At 49.3% G+C, this 19,257-nt stretch overlaps 1 protein-coding gene across 1 annotated transcript in view; it reads left to right on the top strand.

Moving 5' to 3' along the window:
• Fsd2 (fibronectin type III and SPRY domain containing 2) overlaps positions 1-19,257 on the top strand; it is a 33,577-nt gene that overhangs the window by 10,233 nt on the left and 4,087 nt on the right. Inside the window, exons 6-11 of the mRNA XM_052711849.1 lie at positions 1,589-1,744; positions 5,773-5,907; positions 6,698-6,848; positions 10,756-10,889; positions 12,618-12,750; positions 17,225-17,401. Coding sequence (XP_052567809.1) covers positions 1,589-1,744; positions 5,773-5,907; positions 6,698-6,848; positions 10,756-10,889; positions 12,618-12,750; positions 17,225-17,401 — 886 coding nt within the window. The remainder of the gene's footprint in view (positions 1-1,588; positions 1,745-5,772; positions 5,908-6,697; positions 6,849-10,755; positions 10,890-12,617; positions 12,751-17,224; positions 17,402-19,257) is intronic.

Here is a 19,257-nt window from a genome sequence, read left to right on the forward strand (position 1 = left end):
CACAGCACTTGGAGTTAACAATACGGTATCTGTCACTTCCACAAATGGGAAGAAAGTAGATCTGATGCTAAGGGATCTTAACCAGAATGCCTCCCTGCCCCTCATGTACATGTGCGTGCGTGCGTGCGTGCGTGCGTGCGTGCGTGTGTGTGTGTGTGTGTGTGTGTGTGTGTGTGTGTGCGCTGGGGGTGGAGTGTACACTCACATGCATTCATGTGTATGTGGAGGCCAGAGATTGACATCAAGCATTTCCCTCTATTGCTCTGCACTTCATTTTTTGGAACAGGGTCTCTCACTGAACCTGGAGCTCCCAGGTTGTCTAGGCTGTCTAGCCAGGATGCGCCTGGCTTCTTATGTGGATGCTGGGGCTCCGAACTCGGGTCCTCAGGCTTATTTGGGAAGCCCTTGGCTGCCTGAGCCACCTCCCCAGCTCAGGTTCTTTTCTCTTCTAAGGCGCAGTAGTACCCCGTTGAGTCAACACACCACATTTCCTCCTCCATTAATCTGTTGATGGACACTGGGTTGTTCTCTTATCTTGGCCATTGTGAATACAGCACCATGAAATGAGTGTGCAAAGTATCTAGGATCCCGACTTCAATTCTTTTGGCTGTATACCTAAAAGTAGGACTGCTGACCGATCTGAGAGTTCCCTTCTCTCCCTCACTCTGTTTGCAGTGCTGGGGACTGAACCCAGCACCTCACACATGCTACTCAAGTACTGCGTCTCTGAGCTACATTTCCAACCTCCCCCCCCCAACCCCCCCTTTGCTTTAAAGCTGAGATCTCACTGTATCACCCAGATGGCCTTGTACCCCTGGACTTATGTGATCCTCTGTGGTATTGTGGCCTCTTGGATGTGACATTATGCTAGCAGTTCCTTTTTAACTTTTTGGTGGCTTGCCATGCTGTTTTCCACAGTGGCTGTACGAAGGTACATTTCCCTGGCAGTCCACATGGCTTCCTGTTCTTTACATCCTTGCCAACACTTGCCATCCTTTGCTTTCTGAGCGCAGCTGTTCTAGCAGGTGTGAGGGGATAGCTCACTATGTCGGGGGACGCTTTATTTGTTGTTTTTAGTTTTGCTCAGACGGGTCTAACTCCGTACCTAGGCTAGCTGTAGAACTCACAATGGAGCCCAGGCTCACCTCACACTTGTGATCCTCAACCTCCCAGGTGCTGGGATTACAGGCATGCACCACCATGCATGGCCCTCAGGTCATGGTTTCTATCTGCATTTCCCTCATGATTAGTCATGTCGAGCACCTGTTCACACTCTTGGTGGCAATTTGTATGTCTTCTTTAGACAAACATCTGTTTGAGTCCTTTGCTCATTTTTAAGTGATGTGATTTAAGGGGTTGTCTGTTTTGTTTGGCGTTGAGTTTTGGAGATTCTTCGGTGTTTTGAATATCAGTTATAAGAATCTCTTGTCTGTCCTCCATGGGCACCAGGCACACACATGGTGCACAGACATGCATGCAGACAAAACACCCATACACGCGAAACCATACAGTCAAATAAAAAGCAGCTGCTCCCCACACCCGCACACCTGTCTCCTCATTGTTGACTTCTCTCCCTTTGTTTGTTTAGCTCCCTCTGCTCCGGTGATCAATCCACAGGCCCCCAACTCAGCCACAGGGTCCTCCATCCGCGTGTGTTGGAGCTTATACTCTGATGACACCGTGGAGAGCTATCAGCTGTCCTACAGGCCAGTGCGGGACAGCTCACCCGGCAAAGACCAAGCAGGTAAGGTTAGAGCCTGGCAGAGCTGCTGCTGACCAGAACGCTTCAGGGAATAGCCCCTTGCTCCCTTTGGGCAGCTCTGGGCCTATCTTCACCCCCAGGGGAATGGCTTGTGTGGCACTAGGGCTGGGGTCACCCTTCCACCAATAATCCATCCATCAGTTCTTCTCCTGGGAGCAGTGTAGCTGTATTAGCCATTGGTTAGTTACTTTTCTTGTTGTTGTGAACAAATACCCGACAAGAAACAACTTTGGGAGGCGAGGGCTTATTTTGGCTCACAGGTTGAGAGTGCAGTCCAGCACCTGGTGGTGGGGGTGGGGGGGTGGTAACAGGTACATGAGGCAGCTGGTCACATTGAACCACAGTCAAGAAACAGAGAGCGATGAATGCTGATGTTCTACTCACCTTCTCCTTTATAGTCAATCTGGGACCTCCACCCACAGGATGGTGGCACCCACATCCAAGGTGGGTCATCCCTCCTCAGCTAAACCTCTTTGGAAATGCCTTCGGAGATACCCAGAGGCCTGTCTCCTTGGTGATTTGAAATCCCATCAAGTTGAAAATGAAGATTAATCTTCATAGACAGCTTGCTGTTACCATAACAAATATCAGCGATAAATCAACTTTTGAGGAAGAAACTTTAGTAGCCCATAGTTTCTGTCTTTAATGACACAGTACACTACGACAGAATGTGGCTGAAAAGCTGCTCATCTGAGAGCATCCAGGGGGTACCAATATCCCTCTCAAGCTTATCTGAGAAACAGGGGGTACCAATATCCCTCTCAAGCTTATGTTCCCAATGACCTAACCTCCTCCCACGAGGCCCCACCTCCTAAAGAGTTCACCACCTCCTGGGGTACTGGGTTAGGGACAGCCTTCAACACACAGCTGTTGGGGGCACTCCTTTAAACCATAACAGGAAGGGGAAATCAGACTGTAGGAAAACTACCCCCCAAGTCCCACAAACCTGAAGCAATGAGGATGTGGTCCTGCTGGTAGGTCTGTCCAGTATGAGTCAGGTCAGAGTGAGCTTGACGGGCTGGGTGATCTCCATTTCACAGATGAGGACGGTGGAGGCTCAGGGAGAATTGACCTGTCGGTGAGTCACCGTGAGTTGTGGTAGAACCAGGGTGAGAACCAGGTCTTCGGGCTCCCTGCCCAGAGCACTGCACGCTGTTCTAGGATATGTGGGTGGGGGCTCTGGGAGGTAAGGACATCATTTCTGCCCAGGGACCAAGTAGGAGGAGTTTAAAAAAATTTTTTTTTGGTTTTTTTTTTTTTTATCTTTGTTTTTTGAGACAGGGTTTCTCTGTGTAGTTTTGGTGCCTGTCCTGGATCTCGCTCTGTAGACCAGCTGGCCTCAAACTCACAGAGATCTGCCTGGTTCTGCCTCCCGAGTGCTGGGATTAAAGGCGAGTGCCACCACTGCTGCCCAGCTAAAAATATTTTTTATTATTTGATAGTTTCATACATTTATACAATGTATATGTAACTGTAACTTCTGGGCACACGATCATCCACTGGGGCATGAGCAACCTACCAGTGGCCACATCCACAAAGCAGAGTGACTCTCTCTCTCATTCAGATGCCATCAGCTGCCAGTAGTTCCTCCACTCGGGTGGAGGCTCCAGGGCCCTCTCCAATGCAAGCTGGAAACTTGACTGGCTTGATGTCGTGGGGATAACACAGCTGCTGTCAGTTGCTGTGGGCAATAACCACATCATGTCTAGAAGTCAGCATTTCACGGTTCTCCTCCCCATTTGCCCCCCTAATTCTCTGCCCTCTTCTTTGAACTTCTCTGAGCCTTGGATGGTGGGACATTGATATCGACCACCCATCCACAGCTAACCACTCAGTCATTTATAGTTGACAATTTGACCAGTTTCAAGTCTCTGCATGAACCACTACCCACTGCCCAAAGAAACTTTCCTGACCAAGGTTGAGAGCAACACAAATCTTTGGGTGCAAACATAATGTTCGGAGTGCAGTTTGACAGCATGACCGTGTATCACAACAACAGTAAGTTCCCCACTAGGGCCTATGATCTCCCTAGTCATGGACTTCTGACCAGGTTTACAGTGCCAGGCACGAAATCACTCCTGTGGAGCAGACCTCGTAACAAATTAGAAAGTGGTTGGTTACCCTCATAACTATCAGGCCACTGTGGCACCAGTGTGTCTGCCACCAGCAGGTCCGTGCTGTAGCACAAAGGTCCAGTGCTGGGAAAGATCACTGATGCCTTTTTCCCACAGTAACCCACATAGTGCCTACTGGCACTGTGCGGGCTAGCCAGCAGGAAGGAAGTTTCCATCCTAGTTCCAGCTTGATCTGTCTACGATCTGGGAGCAGGTCCTGTGTTGTTCTCAGCAGCAGGATGTGACCATCTCGTTTTGATGGGCATCCAGCAGCGGTGGCAGCTGCCTGTACTGTTTCATGGGGTCTCAGAGACCTCTGACAAACGACTCCCGGGAAAGTAGCTGTGGTGGCCTGAGCGACCCATGTCCCCTGGCCAGGTATTGGAACACTTGGTCTCCGCTGGTGGTGCTGTCTGGGGAGGTTTAGGCTGTCACCTTGCTAGAGGAAGTACATCACCGTGAGTGGGTTTTCAGAGTTCGTAGCCTCACCCTGCTTCCCTACTCCTCTGTCCTTTGAGCTTGTGGTAGAGGATGTGAGCACTCGGCTTCCTGCTCAGCCTTCCCACCTGCCTCCTTCTGCGCCTCCCTATCACAAGCGGCTCTCACCCCTCTGAAACCACACGCCCCAATAAACTCTTTCTTCCATATGTCACATGGTCACATTGTTTTGTCGTAGCCAATGCAGTAGCCTATTCCTAAAACTGTGATTTCATTAATAACCCCTGGCTTCTGAGAGCAGATTTATCCATGCACGCAGGGTCTCAGTTTTGTTTGCTTTTAATTATTATTAGTTTACCAAGTAACAGATTCCTTTAATGCTTGTTTTATACCTTTTAATTGGTTAGATTTCTGAGAGAAGGTCTAAGTAACCCAGAGTAGCCTTGAACTCACAGCTATTCTCCTGCCTCAGCCTCCTGGGTACTAGGATTACAAATAGGCACCACCATGTATTAGCCTTGTGCCAGTTAGTTTTTGCTCTGTAACAATACTTCTGCCTCCAGATTTAGCGGCTTAAAATAACACACATTTGGCCGGGCGGTGGTGGCGCACGCCTTTAACCCCAGCACTCGGGAGGCAGAGCCAGGCGGATCTCTGTGAGTTCGAGGCCAGCCTGGACTACCAAGTGAGTTCCAGGAAAGGCGCAAAGCTACACAGAGAAACCCTGTCTCGAAAAACAAACAAACAAAAAAAAAAAACAACAACAAAAAAATAACACACATTTATTGTTTTATAATTTTATGGGTTGGTTAGACAATTCAGGACTGAGACCCCTGAGTGTGATCAGATGATCCAAGGTGGCCTTATTCATTATGATAGTTTATCTCCATGGTCAACTAGAGGGATTTAAAATCACCATGGAAACATCTCTGGGTGTGTCTGTGGAGGTGTTCCCAGAAAGGTTTAACAGAGCAGTCAAGACCCACCTGATGTCCCAGACTGACTGAGACAGAGGAAGCACGCTGAGCATCAGCGCTCAGCTCTCTGCTTCCTGAGTGTGGATACAATGTGAGCAGCTGCAGCCTGGCCTTTCCTGCCCTGACCACAGGAACCCCCTCCTTCCTTAAGCTGCTTCTTACCAGGTAAAAGTAACTAATGTCTGCCCTTCTGGCCTAAGCCTAGGCGGCTGGTGCAGGGGTGGGGGTGGGGGACCTTCTCCCCGTGGTCTTGAACTCTCCAGAGGGTGTGCTCAGACTCATTCCTAGGTAGCAAAAGCTTTCCAGCAGTAAGTGGGGCAAGCCTCTCCTGTCCCAAGCCTCCTCTTGCATAGTCCTGTCTGTTGTCACCAACTTAAGCCCTACTTCTGGCTAGGAAGCCAGAGCCTCTTTTACCGTGGGACACAGTAAAACCACGCGGCCTTTTAAGATCTGAATTCTGACTTTTTTCTTTTTCTTCTAGAATTTACCATGACAGTCAAAGAAACATATTGCTCAGTGAGAAATCTTGAGCCAAATACCCAATATGAATTTTGGGTGATAGCTCAGAACAGGACCGGCCCCAGCCCCTCCAGTGAGCACGCGGTGTACATGACAGGTAACGAGCTGTTCGTTCTCGTTCTAGGCGGGCCAGGAGTTGCAGGTTTCTGGATGTGACTGGGTTTTCAGTTTCATTTGAAAGATAGAAAGTGCTGTGTGGGGTTTCTTTCCTTTTCTTCCTGTATTCCCTTTAATGCATTAGATCTACATGCCTGGTGGTGTAAGGACATTTTTTTTTTTTTCAAGGTTGGCCTGCTACCCACAGTTATACTGACACTTGGGACTTGTATTAAGTTAATTCTATTAAACACCATGTCCCAGGCAACAGTTCCAGAGGGATAAGAGCCGTGTCAGAGACATGGCAGCAGGTAGAGTGGCCGAAGCAGGAAACTGAGGGCTCCTATCTTGAACTGCAAGTGCTAGCCGAGAGAGTGAACTTGAAATGGTGTGAGTCTTTACATTTTCAAAGCCCACCTACTGTGGCACACTTCCTCCAAGGCTACACCTCCTAAAACTCTCCAAACCGGGTTACCAACCGGGGACCAAACATTCAAATGCCCTAGACTATGTAGGACACCTACTACTCAAACCACCACAGGTTTAGTGAGCATCCTCAACCCAGGAATGTCTGAAAGGGTCCCAGGTGCTACAGGTTTAGTGAGCATCCTCAACCCCGGGAATGTCTGAAAGGGTCCCAGGTGCTTCAGGTTTAGTGAGCATCCTCAACCACAGGGAATGTCTGAAAGGGTCCAGGTGCTGGCATTGCTGTGGTGTTTGTCCATGGCTCTAAACAAAATGGCTGGGACTGAACCTAATGACTGCTCCTATCTCCTTTCTCCCGCGTTTAGCTCCTTCTCCCCCCACTATAAAAAGTGAGGCAATCAGAAGCTGTGAAGAGGCTGCACTCATTTGTTGGGAGTCTGGGAACCTGAATCCTGTGGACTCCTACACAGTGGAGCTGGTCCAGGCAGAAACGCCTGAAGCCTCGGGGGTAACTGAGTGAGTCTGGAGGACCTTCACAGGTTGCTAAAGCATATGCAGTGTGGGGACAAGGTCAGAATTTGTGACACATAGCACCTTAATTAGGATACTTAAGGTTCCCAAGAAGTAGCTAGAATGCTAATGATCAGGAAAGATGAATACAAGTGACAAAACCCTGTTAGCTTTTTTTTTTTAATCCAATTAAGGGATGGGAGGGTGATTTTTGTTTTGTTTTGCTGTTGTTGTTTTGAGACAGGCTTTCTCTGTGTATCTCCAACTGCCCTGGAACTCACTCTTATAGACCAACCAGGCCTTGAACTCAGAAATCCCCCTGCCTCTGCCTCCCAAGTGCTGGAATTAAAGGCATGGGCCACCACCGCCCGGCTCTGGGTGGGTAACTAAGGGCACAGTGGGTCAGGGTGCTGCTGTGCAAGTGTGAATGTCTGAGTTAGGATCCCCAGCACCCTTGTAAAGAGCTGGGTGTGGCTACTCACCTGGAACCCCAGTGCTGTGCTGGATGGTGACAGAAGGACCACTGAGGCGTGCTGGCTGCTAGCCTAGCTCCAGGATCAATGAGAGACCCTGTCTCAAAGGACTGAGGCAGAAAATGGCAGAGAACCATCGCCGTCCTCCTCTGCCCTATGTGTGTACACATGGGTACATACACCTACACACACCTACATGTGCACAGACTGCACACATTTGCACACTCGAGCACACCTGTGCACACGCACAGATACAGTGTAATCAAGATTTATCTTTAGGCCAGGCATAGTGGCCTAAACTTGAGAGACTAAGGCAGAAGCATTGCCAAGAAATGGCCTGGGCCAAAGAGTGAGACCTTGTCTAAAGAAACAACAATAAAAACAAAATAATCACTTGCCGTTAATCCCAGCACTCGGGAGGCAGAGGCAGGTGAACCGCTGAGTTTGAGGCCAGCCTGATCTATAGAGTGAGTTCCAGGGCAGTCAGGGATACACAGAGAAACCCTGTCTCAAAACAAACAAACAAACCAAACAATCAACCCCCCAAAACAAAACAAAAACACACAATCTAGGCATGGTGTTACAATCTATAATTCCAGCACTTGGAAGGTGGAGGCAGGAGGATCCGGAGTTCAAGATCATCCTCATCATCTATATAGCAAATTCAAGCCTAGCATTGGTTTGAGATCCTGCCTTAAAAAAAAAAAAAATTTTCCTTTTCATTCATGTACCAAGCATCAAGCACTGAGGACATTAGAGAACTAGAAAGACACAGTTCTTGCCCTTGGAGCTCATAGTTCAGGAAGAAAAATAAGCACAAACACACCTATAAACCATGTATGAAATACACAGTCCAGAGAGAGAGAAACAGGATGGAGGGAACGCTAGTGGAGGCGGGGTCTGCTTTTTGATAGACATTCAAACTGAGTCCAGGATGGGAGGACTGAGCCCGAGAGGGGCAGGAGCAAGCCAGATGTTTTGGGAGAGGAGAAGGACTTGGTGGACAAGACCTCGGGGACAGGAGTGGGCTGGATACACTGCAGGAACTGGGGTAAGGTGACTGAAGTTAGAGCACGAGAAAGAGGGCACAGGAACGACAAACGAGACTCAATGTACAATGTGCAAAGGACACAGAAGGCTGTCTGGAAAGTGGGAGGCCTTTCCAAGTCCATGAGGACAGGACATGGTGGCCGCCAGGGTCTCCGGGTCCCAAGAGGCCATGGCGAGGCACCACAGAGGAAGTATGGCTGCTCCTGGCTCATAGCCAGGCAGTTCTAAAGCATACAGATCAAGGACTCATCCAGCTGGGCAGCCCGGCCCCTGGCAGAGTCCAGAGGAGCTCTGCTGTGGAGTGCAGGGATGCACTGAGCTGCAGGGAGAGAATGGAGACGGCCTTTGAGGCCAGCTGCTAGGGAGGCAAATTCTTTTATTAGTGGTAGTAATTTATTTATTTATTTTACATCCCAACCTCAGCCTCTCCTCCCTTCTCTCCTCCCACTCCCTCCCCCCTCTTTCCTTTTTCCCCCCACCCCCAATCTACCCGTCCTCCATAATCACTCAGAAAGGGAGGCAAATTCTAATGCTTGCCTTGTATGGGAGCCTGTGTAAGAAAGTGTGAACTTACTGTAGACTTTGGATGGGGCAGAATGCAGAATGTCCTTCCCACAGGGGACCTTCTATAAAGACTTGTATAAACTATGATAAGCAAACGCACTTGAAAGCAAGGCTATGAAGCATGTCCATATGACCTCTGTGGGAAAGGCAAAGGCCCAGGAGGAATAGTCTTGGCTCTTCTCTCATGACCAAAGATGATGAGACACAACATCGGTGTATTCCCTCGCTATGCTTGGATTTGCCTAAGCTAACTGTAAACGTTACCCCGTGCTTTGCTTGCTCTAATAATAAAATGAGAATTGTTTACACTACTCTCGAGCTCAAATATTTGGAGTCCCCTGGTTATCCCACACAGATCTTTGGCATTTTCCTTCAATCTGGGGAGACTCAGCATCACTGGCCGGGCTGGTTGACAGCCACGGAACCTACCATGTATCCTATTTATCTGTCCTTGCCAGATCTATGTGCCTATAACCACATCAAAAGCTGACCTTTGCTTTCTACTTCTAAAGATAGTCAGAAGTCGGGGAGGGGTCCACCACAGTGATTCAGGTTTCCTTTGCTGTTTATAATAACCTGGGACCTTGGACCAACCCATAATGATGGAGCCCTCAGAGGAAAGGTCAGCAGTTTAGGTGTTCTGAGGTGGTGCTCACTCTCCCAGAACAGAATCACATGTCCCATCGCTGAAGGGAAGGTGGTAGCTTCTTCACAGGCTGTGGCTCTTCATTCCTCCATCCCTCATCCCATACTAACAACCCTTCCTTCTCCGGCTCCTTCTTGACTTTCTTCTTGTCATGAATAACATGGTGGTCTCTTGAGAAATGCCTCTCTTCCCATACAGACTGCAGGTTCCCCAGGACTAGGGATTATGTTCAGTTTCCCCCAGGGCATATATAGCACCTGGAATGGAAGATGCTTTATTAATATCTACTGAATGAACAAGCAGACCTGCTCCTCTGGCCCAGAGCTGCAGCCTCCAACACGACATTATGTCCTTGGCTGGGTCAAGTGTCATGTCTGTGCATGAGCACCATCCTGAAGACTTCCCTTGTCCACTAAACTGATAGGAGTTTGACAGCCACAGAAATCCAGATGGCACTATTATGAGCTTGTATTCTCATACAGTCTGTAGGAGACCAGCCCCCACCCTTATTTACCCCAGGAACTCTTGAGGAATGAGGGATAGAGACTTAGAGACAGAGGGGAGAGAGAAACAGAAAACACAGGATGGACTCGGGTGGGCCTGGATCCTCATCCACTGGCCCAGAACTTTATTCCAAAGGTCTGTTTATAACAATGCCAAGGGGTGGAGCAAAAGACCTCCCCCTTGCTAGTTACAGTCACCTGGTACCCAGGCTCATGGTCCAATCAACCTCTTACTCAGTCCTGCTGGGTACGGGCACTAGGAAACCTAGTGGGCTCCAACAACAGTCCAACTGAAATTGGATTACTCTGTGGCAGCTGTTTTTAACAAGGTTGTCTGTTCACAGACACACACTGAAAGGCTTCTATGGGTCCAGAATTATTCTACAGTGAGTGTACTCAGTCCCGCCCTCAGGGAGGTCATGGCCCTAACAGTCAGAAACAGACACAGGGTGCATACTCCATGGCCCTCCAGTAGACACTCAGAGCACAGTGCTAGGTGCTTGGGAAACCTGGCTGAGGAGCTCGAGATGGCCAGACACAGACTAGCAAGCAAGCAGCGAACTGTGGGAGGCCTGCTCTGGTGCCACTCCTGGCTGTGCTGCTGTGGGTGAGAGCACAGTGGGTGTGAGCCGGATGGCTGCTGCTCGGGCTCATGGTCACTCTGCTTCTGTGCACAGGTCTGTTGTCGGCATCCCAACCTGTGAGGCCCTGATACGGCTGCAGCCTGGACACAGCTACACGATCTACATCCGCGCCCTCAATGTCGGAGGTACCAGTGCCAGGAGTGAGCCCGCCACAGTGCACACCACAGGTCTGTGCCCCAGCTCCACACTCTTGGCGTGCAAGATCAGCCACTTTGTTGTAGACTCAGTGTCTACAACTCAGTGCTAAGAGTGCTCCAGAAAACTATCACTTATGGACCCAAAGGGGCTCCGGGGTCATCAAAGCCCTTGCTCTCTGTTTATAGATGAAGGCTCAAACCCCAGAGCACTTGGGTTGGCTGAGAAAGTGCTAGAACTCAAGGCTTATCTCCATGCCCCTCAGGTACCAGAGGCCACTGGGTCTGGGTGGCCTATATCCTTATCTACTTTTTTTGTTTTTTGTTTGTTTGTTTGGTTGGTTGGTTGGTTTAGTGTTTTGAGATAGGGTCTTACTCTGTAGCTTGGGCTGGTCTGGAATGCAATATGTAGTCAAGCCGACCTGGAACTCAAGGTAATCCTCCTGCCTCAGCCTTTCCAGGGCTGGGCATTATAGGTGTGAGGGCACCCCTGGTTTGCAAGAGGGTTTTTATGACATCCTCAAGAACTCCAAGTAGCCATGGCCACCTCCCGGCTCCTGCTGTCAAACACACACACACACACACACACACACACACACACACACACAGTTAGAAGTCAACTGATTCAGCCTCCTCCCTGCCTCCATGTTCTGTCTGATCATACTAGGTGCTGACATCCCTTCTCATCTGCCTTCATCATGTCAGAGAACTGGCAGGTCCCATGTCCAAGTCCCGAGTGAGCAGAGGCCTCATTAGAAACATCCACACCCCCATCACCCCCTCCCGGGGAAGTGCCACAGCTCTGCACCTTGAGCCTTGCCAGGCCTCCAGAAGCTTCGCAGAGAAATCCAGTTCAAACTGGCTGAGTGGGTGGCCTCCAGGTGAGCAGCAGAAGCAGAGAGCCTAGCCAGTGTTTGGGGACAAATTTCCCTTGGCTGAGATCTTTCACTGAGACACACTGTGCCTCCTTGTCCCCATTTCCATTGGCAGGAGAGGGCTGCCAGGAGAACCCACTTCCCACTGGCAGAGAGCCCACATTCATATTCTCGCCACAGAGATGGGAGAAGCAAGTTGGGTGTTTTGAAATAACAGATGCTGCTCTATAAACAGACAAACAATGACACAGAGGGCAAAGGACAGCCAGCTTTATGTCCTCTCTTTTTTAAACAGCAAAGGATTGAACCTTGGCTCACCACCCAGCATACAAAAGGCTGAGGCAGGAGGATTGCTACAAGTTCAGAGCCAGTCTGTGCAACAGAATGGTTTCAGATGGGCCTGGGCTGCAGTCTGAGACCCTGTCTAAAACATAACAACAAAACACAAGTTCTCTCAATTTTGTTTTCTTTGGCAAGGTTAGAAATTCTTACTTGGGTACAAACACTCACAGCCTGTGAAGTAAAAACCTGGTCTCTAGAATCAGAGGCGAGAGTTCAATCTGAGTGCTGTTACTTGCCAGCCTATTTCTTAACCCCCTGTGTCTTAGTTTCCTCATCTACACAATGAAGACAGTAACACCTGTGTCTAGGTACAGCCCTCAGGACTAAGGGGGAGAAGGTGTGTGAACTGCTGCATGGCACTGAGTGTTCAAGTCCCGCCCCACAATAGTGGCCATCCCTATCCACAGGTCGCTCCTGAGTGCCAGGGGCGGGCTTCTGTGCATCCCTCTGGACTGGACCGTGTGCTTGGGTAATGCCACCAGGCCACGCTGGGAAAGTCCTTCAATGACTGGCCGGGGCTTCTAGATGTTCCCTCCCTCCACAGGAAGCTACTTCCAGCTGAACAAGGACACCTGCCATCCCTGGCTGACCATTTCTGAAGATGGGTTCACAGTGGTTCGAAGTGAGAAGAAAACTTTCAGAAGGGAGCCGCCACCCAGCAAGGCCCAGTTTTCCAGGTACCTGACTGGCCACTGGATGGAGCACTCGGGGGAACTTACCTTTGTTATTTAGAGGAAGTTGGATTGTGACAAAAAAGATGCAGCTGTTGGGGAGGGACCCAGAAAAGGGAAAGACTGTGGTGGCCTCTGCAGAGGGAGGTCCCAGGCTGTGGGGACTCTGGGATATGGCCAGGCTATCAGGTCACATAGCACAGGGGTAGAAACCAGACTGTGAGCACTTCCCTTTGCTGTGAAGGGCTCCCCTTAGGTCAGTGGTTCTCAGCTCCTTTGGGGGAGTCTAACAACCCTTTCACAGGGGTCACGTAAGACTATCCTGAATATTGGAACATTGTGATTCATAACAGCAGCAAAATTACAGTTAGGAAGTAGCAACAAAAATAATTGTATGGTTGGGGTCCCCACGGGAGGACCAGTCTTAAAGGGTCGCAGCACTGGGAAGGCTGAGAAGCACTGCCTTAGGTCTTGTCCTCCCAGTACTGGCAGTTCATTTGACAAAGCAGTTCACACACCGCAGAGCTGAAGGGAAGGGACCGCAGCACAGTGGGATCCTCTGCAGCTTCTTAATGAGTTTTCTTTGTTTGGTTTTGTTTTTTCAAAATATACTAGATTGTCTTACTGAGTTTTATGAATTTTTTTTCCCTTGGTTTTTGAGACAGGGTTTCTCTGTGTAACAGCCCTGGCTGTCCTGGAACTCATTTTGTAGATCAGGCTGGCCTTGAACTCACTGAGATCTGCCTGCCTCTGCCTCCCAAGTGCTGGTATTAAAGAAAATTGTGCACCACTACCGCCTGGCTAGTTTTGTGAATACTTATAAAGCAGTCGGCAGGTGTCCCTTTTCCCTCCCAAATCAAGGTAGACCAGATCTCCTTTTTTTTTTTTTGGTTTTTCGAGACAGGGTTTCTCTGTGTAGCTTTGCGCCTTTCCTGGAACTCACTTGGTAGTCCAGGCTGGCCTCGAACTCACAGAGATCCGCCTGCCTCTGCCTCCCGAGTGCTGGGATTAAAGGCGTGCGCCACCACCGCCCGGCCCCAGATCTCCTTTTTAGAGTATTTCTTCTGAACCTCTAGGAAAGCCAAGAGGAGTCAAAACCATGATGTAAGTGATACGTGATGTCAGGGTTTCTAAGGATGAAATGAGTGCATGTGTGTGGCAGTTGGGGAAGCATCCTGGATCCTTAGTTTCTGGCTTGGCCTGAAGAACTGCAGACAAAGATGTTTACCATTCTGCCCCCTAGGAGACAGGAGAGAAGCCCTGGTCCTCACCTCTGCTTACCTGCCCCATCACCCTCACACAGTGGTGCTTTAGACCAACATGGTGGAGTGGGCGAGTCCGAAAGTGGGTGTAGAAAACTGTCTTTGCCCTTACACAAGACCTGAGGGCAGATGTTACCTGGGAGCTGTCTGTCTGTTTGTCTGTCCAGCTTGCTCGTTCCTTCTAGAGCTCCGTACATTATGTTGAACTATTTACCTATGCCATTCTTTCTCCAAGGAGATACAAAAGGCTTAAAATCAGGGCTGCTATACAATAGGGGGAAAAATAAAAAGCAACAGAAGGAAATGGGCAGATTAACTCTCAAGGCTGAACCAATAGCCAGGCTTTAAACAGTAAACATGGCCTCTCCTTCCAGGTAGTCAAAAGTTAGAGCTCAGAGGACCTGCTGAGGAAGACAGGGGCTCAACCACTGTCAGCAGCAGCTGGAGACGCAGCTCCTGGCTGCCAGCCAAGGAGAAGCCCAGACCACAGACAGTTTCAGGATGCGGCGGTATTAAGTAAAGGTGGAGTTTACTAAGAGAAGCCTTTCCTGTAGAGCAAGCATGGACAGAGGGGCAGATGGAGAGAGTTTAAGAACAGCTGTCCGTACTCAGGGAGGTGCAGGTGCTCCCAATTGAGTCTCACTTAGGTGGGTTTTCAACTTATTTTGAGAAAGAATCTCCTGTGGCTGTGGAATGCCTCGAATGCCTTATCTTTGTCCCTGCTTCCCAAGCACTGGGAGGACAGGTGGTATGCCAACATACCTGGCTCTGGAAAGATGCTTTTTTACCATCCTTTACAGGTTTTGCTTAGGCCACCTAGCACTTCATCTTGAGATATGGCAGCATTTAAGACCCATTGTCTTGGCTCTTTAGGGGTCCAGCTGAGTTAGAGAGCCCCATTTTAATCCACAATTCCATTGTATCTGTTGTCCTGTGGAATGGCTGTGCTGTGTGTAAGGATGGAGAGGAAGATACTGTCTATGCTGTCTGCTGGGACTCTTCAAGCAGGTACAAGTCAGACATGTCTATGAAAGACAAGTCATTGCTGGAGCCTGTCCTGTGTGCTTTCCATTGCTGTCCCCATGGCCAAAGGCTGTCCCCATGGCCAAAGGCTGTCCCCATGGCCAAAGGCTGTCACCATGGCCAAAGGAAGAAAGGGCTTATTTTATCTTACACCAACCTCAGGTGTTCTCAGGAGCCATCCACCTTGTTTTTGAGACATGGTCTCTTACTGGGCTGGGGCTCAGCTAGTAGGCTAGACAAGCTGACCCAGGAATATGTCACACCACCATACCAGCTCTGTGTGTGTGTGTGTGTGTGTGTGTGTTTCTTTCTAAGACAGGGTTTCTCTATGTAGCCCTGGCTGTCCTGGAACTCACTTTGTAGACCAGACTGGCCTCAAACTTACAGAGATCCGCCTGCCTCTGCCTCCCAAGTGCTGTGACTAAAGGCAGGCACTGTCACTGCCTCGCTACTTTCTGTATTTTTAATTGTATTATTTTGTGTGTGTAAGTATTTGCCTGCATGTATGTCTGAGCACATGTGCCTGGTACACACAGAGTCCAAAACAGGGTGTCAGATCCCTGGAACTGAGTTATAGACTTCTGGGCTGCCATGGGGGTGCTGGGGAACAAACCCAGAGGTTAAGTACACAAACACGGAGCCATCTCTGCAGCCTCCACGTTTTTCAGATAGAGTCTGGGCCTTGAACTCAGGTCTTCACAAACACAGAGCCATCTCTGCAGCCCCCACGTTTTTCAGTAGGGTCTGGGCCTTGAACTCAGGTCTTCATAGTTACAAGGCAAGGACTGTACCAACTGAGCTAGCTCCCCAGCCCCTGAACAGTGAGTCTGTTAGCCAAAAGGAAGATCTGAGAGGTACATACCCCTCTCTGTTATACTTTAAACAGGGGCCCTGGCAGGTGAGAGGGGCAGGAACATGATGGTTTCCATTTGAGTCGCTGAATTTGCAACAGGGAGAGATGTGGGCTGCCTTCCCAAAGCTTTGCTCGGGCAATCAAACAGGCTTAAAGAGTGGAAGAAGATGTTTGATGTCAGTTGGACAAATCTTCCCAGCTGGAGGCTGCATTAGGTTTGGCTAGAACAGGAATCTTGACACAGATCAAACATAGATACTTTGGAGGTTCTGATGTGACCCCACTTGCAATGGAAATCTTCCCTCTGTTGAGTACTTTGTACACCAAAATGTCCCTCTGAACTCTCAGTGATGGTTCCCAGTGGAGGCAGGGGGTCAGCTTTGATGACTGGTGAGGAATGTGCTATCCTGCTTTTAGGTCACTCTATGAATTTCTTTCAAAAGTTTTATCATTCTCATCCAGGCACCTTTAATCCCACACTCAGGAGGCAGAGGCAGGAGGATCTCTGTGAGTTCGAGGCCACCCTGGGCTACAGAGCAAGATCCAGCAAAGGCTCCAAAGCTACACAGAGAAACCCTGTCTCAAAAAAAAGAAAAAAGTTTTATCATTCTCATTATTAGTGTGTGTGGTGTGCACGTGTGAGTGCAGACAGACACACGCCATGGGGAGGGGGTTGGAGGACATCACTGTGGAGTTGACTCTTTCCCTCCACCTCCTGTGGGATCTGGGGGTGGATCTCAGGTTGTCAGGCTTGCACAGGCCCCGTCTATACCAGCCCAACCTCTGGAGTCTGTCACCCCGAGCATAAAGGTTACCTCAGAGATCTTTATTCTGTATGCAGAACAAGGGCTGGCGCTACTTCGGTCCCTCCCACCTTACAATGAATCTACCTTCCTGACTAGAAATGCCATAGCCATTTCTAAGAGGCAACAGAACCTGTTCTGTGGGTTTCAGTGTTAACCTCCTCCACTGCCAGATGGTGTAATATTCCAACCTTCAGCGTTAGTGTGGCATCCCAAATGAAACATGTTCCCACCTTTTTTTTTTTTTTTTTTTTTTTTTTTTTTTTTTTTTTTGGTTTTTCAAGGCAGGGTTTCTCTGTGTAGCTTTGCACCTTTCCTGGAACTCGCTTTGGAGACCAGGCTGGCCTCGAACTCACAGAGATCCGCCTGGCTCTGCCTCCCAAGTGCTGGGATTAAAGGTGTGCGCCACCACCGCCCGGCTGTTCCCACCTTTTGATGGACCCCAGGGCCTTGTGCATACTACACAAGCACCCTCACACCCTGCTCCCCCGCCCCGTCCCCCTCCACTCCCACCGCATGCTTCTATTTTCTAAAACCAGGTGTGTTGCTGTCATTGGAAACCTGATTCCAGTCCGAGGACGCCATTACTGGGAGGTGGAGGTAGATGAGCGTTTGGACTACACTGTTGGTGTGGCCTGTGAAGATGTACCTAAACATGAAGACCTGGGAGCAAACTGCTTGTCCTGGTGCATGAGGCACACATTTGCCTCCACAAGGTAAAGTCAATCTGCACACCCAAAGTGAAGGTTGGAAAGATGCAAGTAAGAGGTTTACTAATAGTAATCAAGGCACACACGTTTGCTTAGAAAAGTCACAGGTGTTCCAAGAGTTGTTACCACCCACTTCTGAAAGAGAAACAGCAGCCAAAGCTCATGCTGTGCTCTTCAGGTACCAACAGTGTCCTATACAGTTGTTTTTTTTTCTGTTGAGTCAGAGTCTCACTGTGTAGCCCTAACTAGCCTGGAACCCACTCTGTAGACCAGGCTGGCCTTGAACTCAGAGATCCACTTGCTTCTGCCTCCCAAGGGTGGAATTAAAGGCGTGCTCCACCATGCCTGGCCTGTACTGTCCTGTATTTCTACAGTGTGATCAAAGGCCACCCTCACAGCGGCTGGATATTCCATCCAGTACGGGTGATCAGAGCTTTGCTTCCAACCCAGGCACTTTGGCTCCACAAGTGCAGTTCTTAACCACTGGCTCTTTCTTCATTTATGTTCAGCTCCTGTATTCCAACAGCTGCTGTAGAAGCCTAATTCCATCTTGAGTCAGTGTGGCTAATAGTTCCACTGTGTAGAATAGCTGCATGGAATGGTTCCATGTGGACGGAGGAAAAAAGTCCCAGAGCCCTGGCCAACGCACAAAATGTTTGGACTTACAAGGCCATGGCAACCACCTTCCTTCACTTGGAAACTTGCAAAACAAAGCACACATGCATGCCCCCCAAGTCCCAACTACTTTTTAAGTACCTCTCATAAGATGCAGCCTCTGGCCGGACAGTGGTGGTGCTATGCTTTTAATCCTAGCACTCAGGAGGCAGAGGTAGGTGGATCTCTGAGTTCAAGGGCAGCCTGGTCTACAGAGCGAGTTCCAGGACAGCCAGGAACCCAAAGAGGGTGGAGGGAGATGCAGCCTCTGGCACTTTTTGGCTTGATGAAGCCTGGCCATGACCATGTATCATGGTCTTAGAATGTTATTGCTCATGTCCAAGCATAGAGAGAACAGAGCTTTCCCTGGAGAGAGTTGGACTAGACTGGACTCTGCTAACCCTCAGAACCACTTTAGGGATGAAAGAATTTCTCTGCATATACTTAACCTGAACCAAGAATAAAGCTGAAAGGCTTCTTTAGTTTGGAAAGAACAAGGGTTAGAGCCAGAGAGAGAAGATAGAGGAAGCATGGGAGTTGGTTGGGGGAGGGCAGGGAGAAGGGGGCCAGTGGAGGATGGGAACAAGACCTCCACTAGACCCATAGTTTTGGTTATGCTCTTGAGTCCATTGGTAGAGAGAAGGAAGGGACTCATTTGCTTTCTAGTAGCTGCTTAGTTTAAAGGAGTGCGAAGGTGAACAGAGATGGAGACTAGCTGGCTCGCTGCCTCAAGTGTGGATCTAAGGAGTCTGAACCGACGTTCTGGACAACAGTTCTTCAGATGTCTATGTCCTGTGGCTCGTTTTGATTTGGGCCACTTTCCAAAGCACACAGGTTATATAATAAAAAGGGTACAGGTAGTGCTCAGCCCTCACCTGTGACAGCCAGGTGCCTGCAGGCTCCTGCTCAGCTGCAAGTTTAAGAACTGGATGTCATGGAGTCCTGGTTCAGTTCATAGAGAGAGCCTGTTTCTCATGAAGGCCCACGCAGCTCCCTGTTTCAAATGTCTTTACTCCAAATGAGCCACACACTGGCTTCAAATTTCCTCTTTCTGTACAATTCTGATGCAGTGGGAGTCCATGGTTCTGTAGAAAAGCTTTTTTTAGGTGCAGAATTCATTCAAGAAATTCTGAAACGGCTTTGGGACGAATGTTAGATAAAGTAGTTTGGAAATGTCATGTTACTTGGTAGTCAGGGCTTACAAGAAA

Source organism: Peromyscus californicus, unplaced genomic scaffold (assembly GCF_007827085.1).
Source record: "Peromyscus californicus insignis strain IS unplaced genomic scaffold, ASM782708v3 Scaffold_4__1_contigs__length_199733344, whole genome shotgun sequence".
NCBI classification, from domain to species: Eukaryota; Metazoa; Chordata; class Mammalia; order Rodentia; family Cricetidae; genus Peromyscus; species Peromyscus californicus.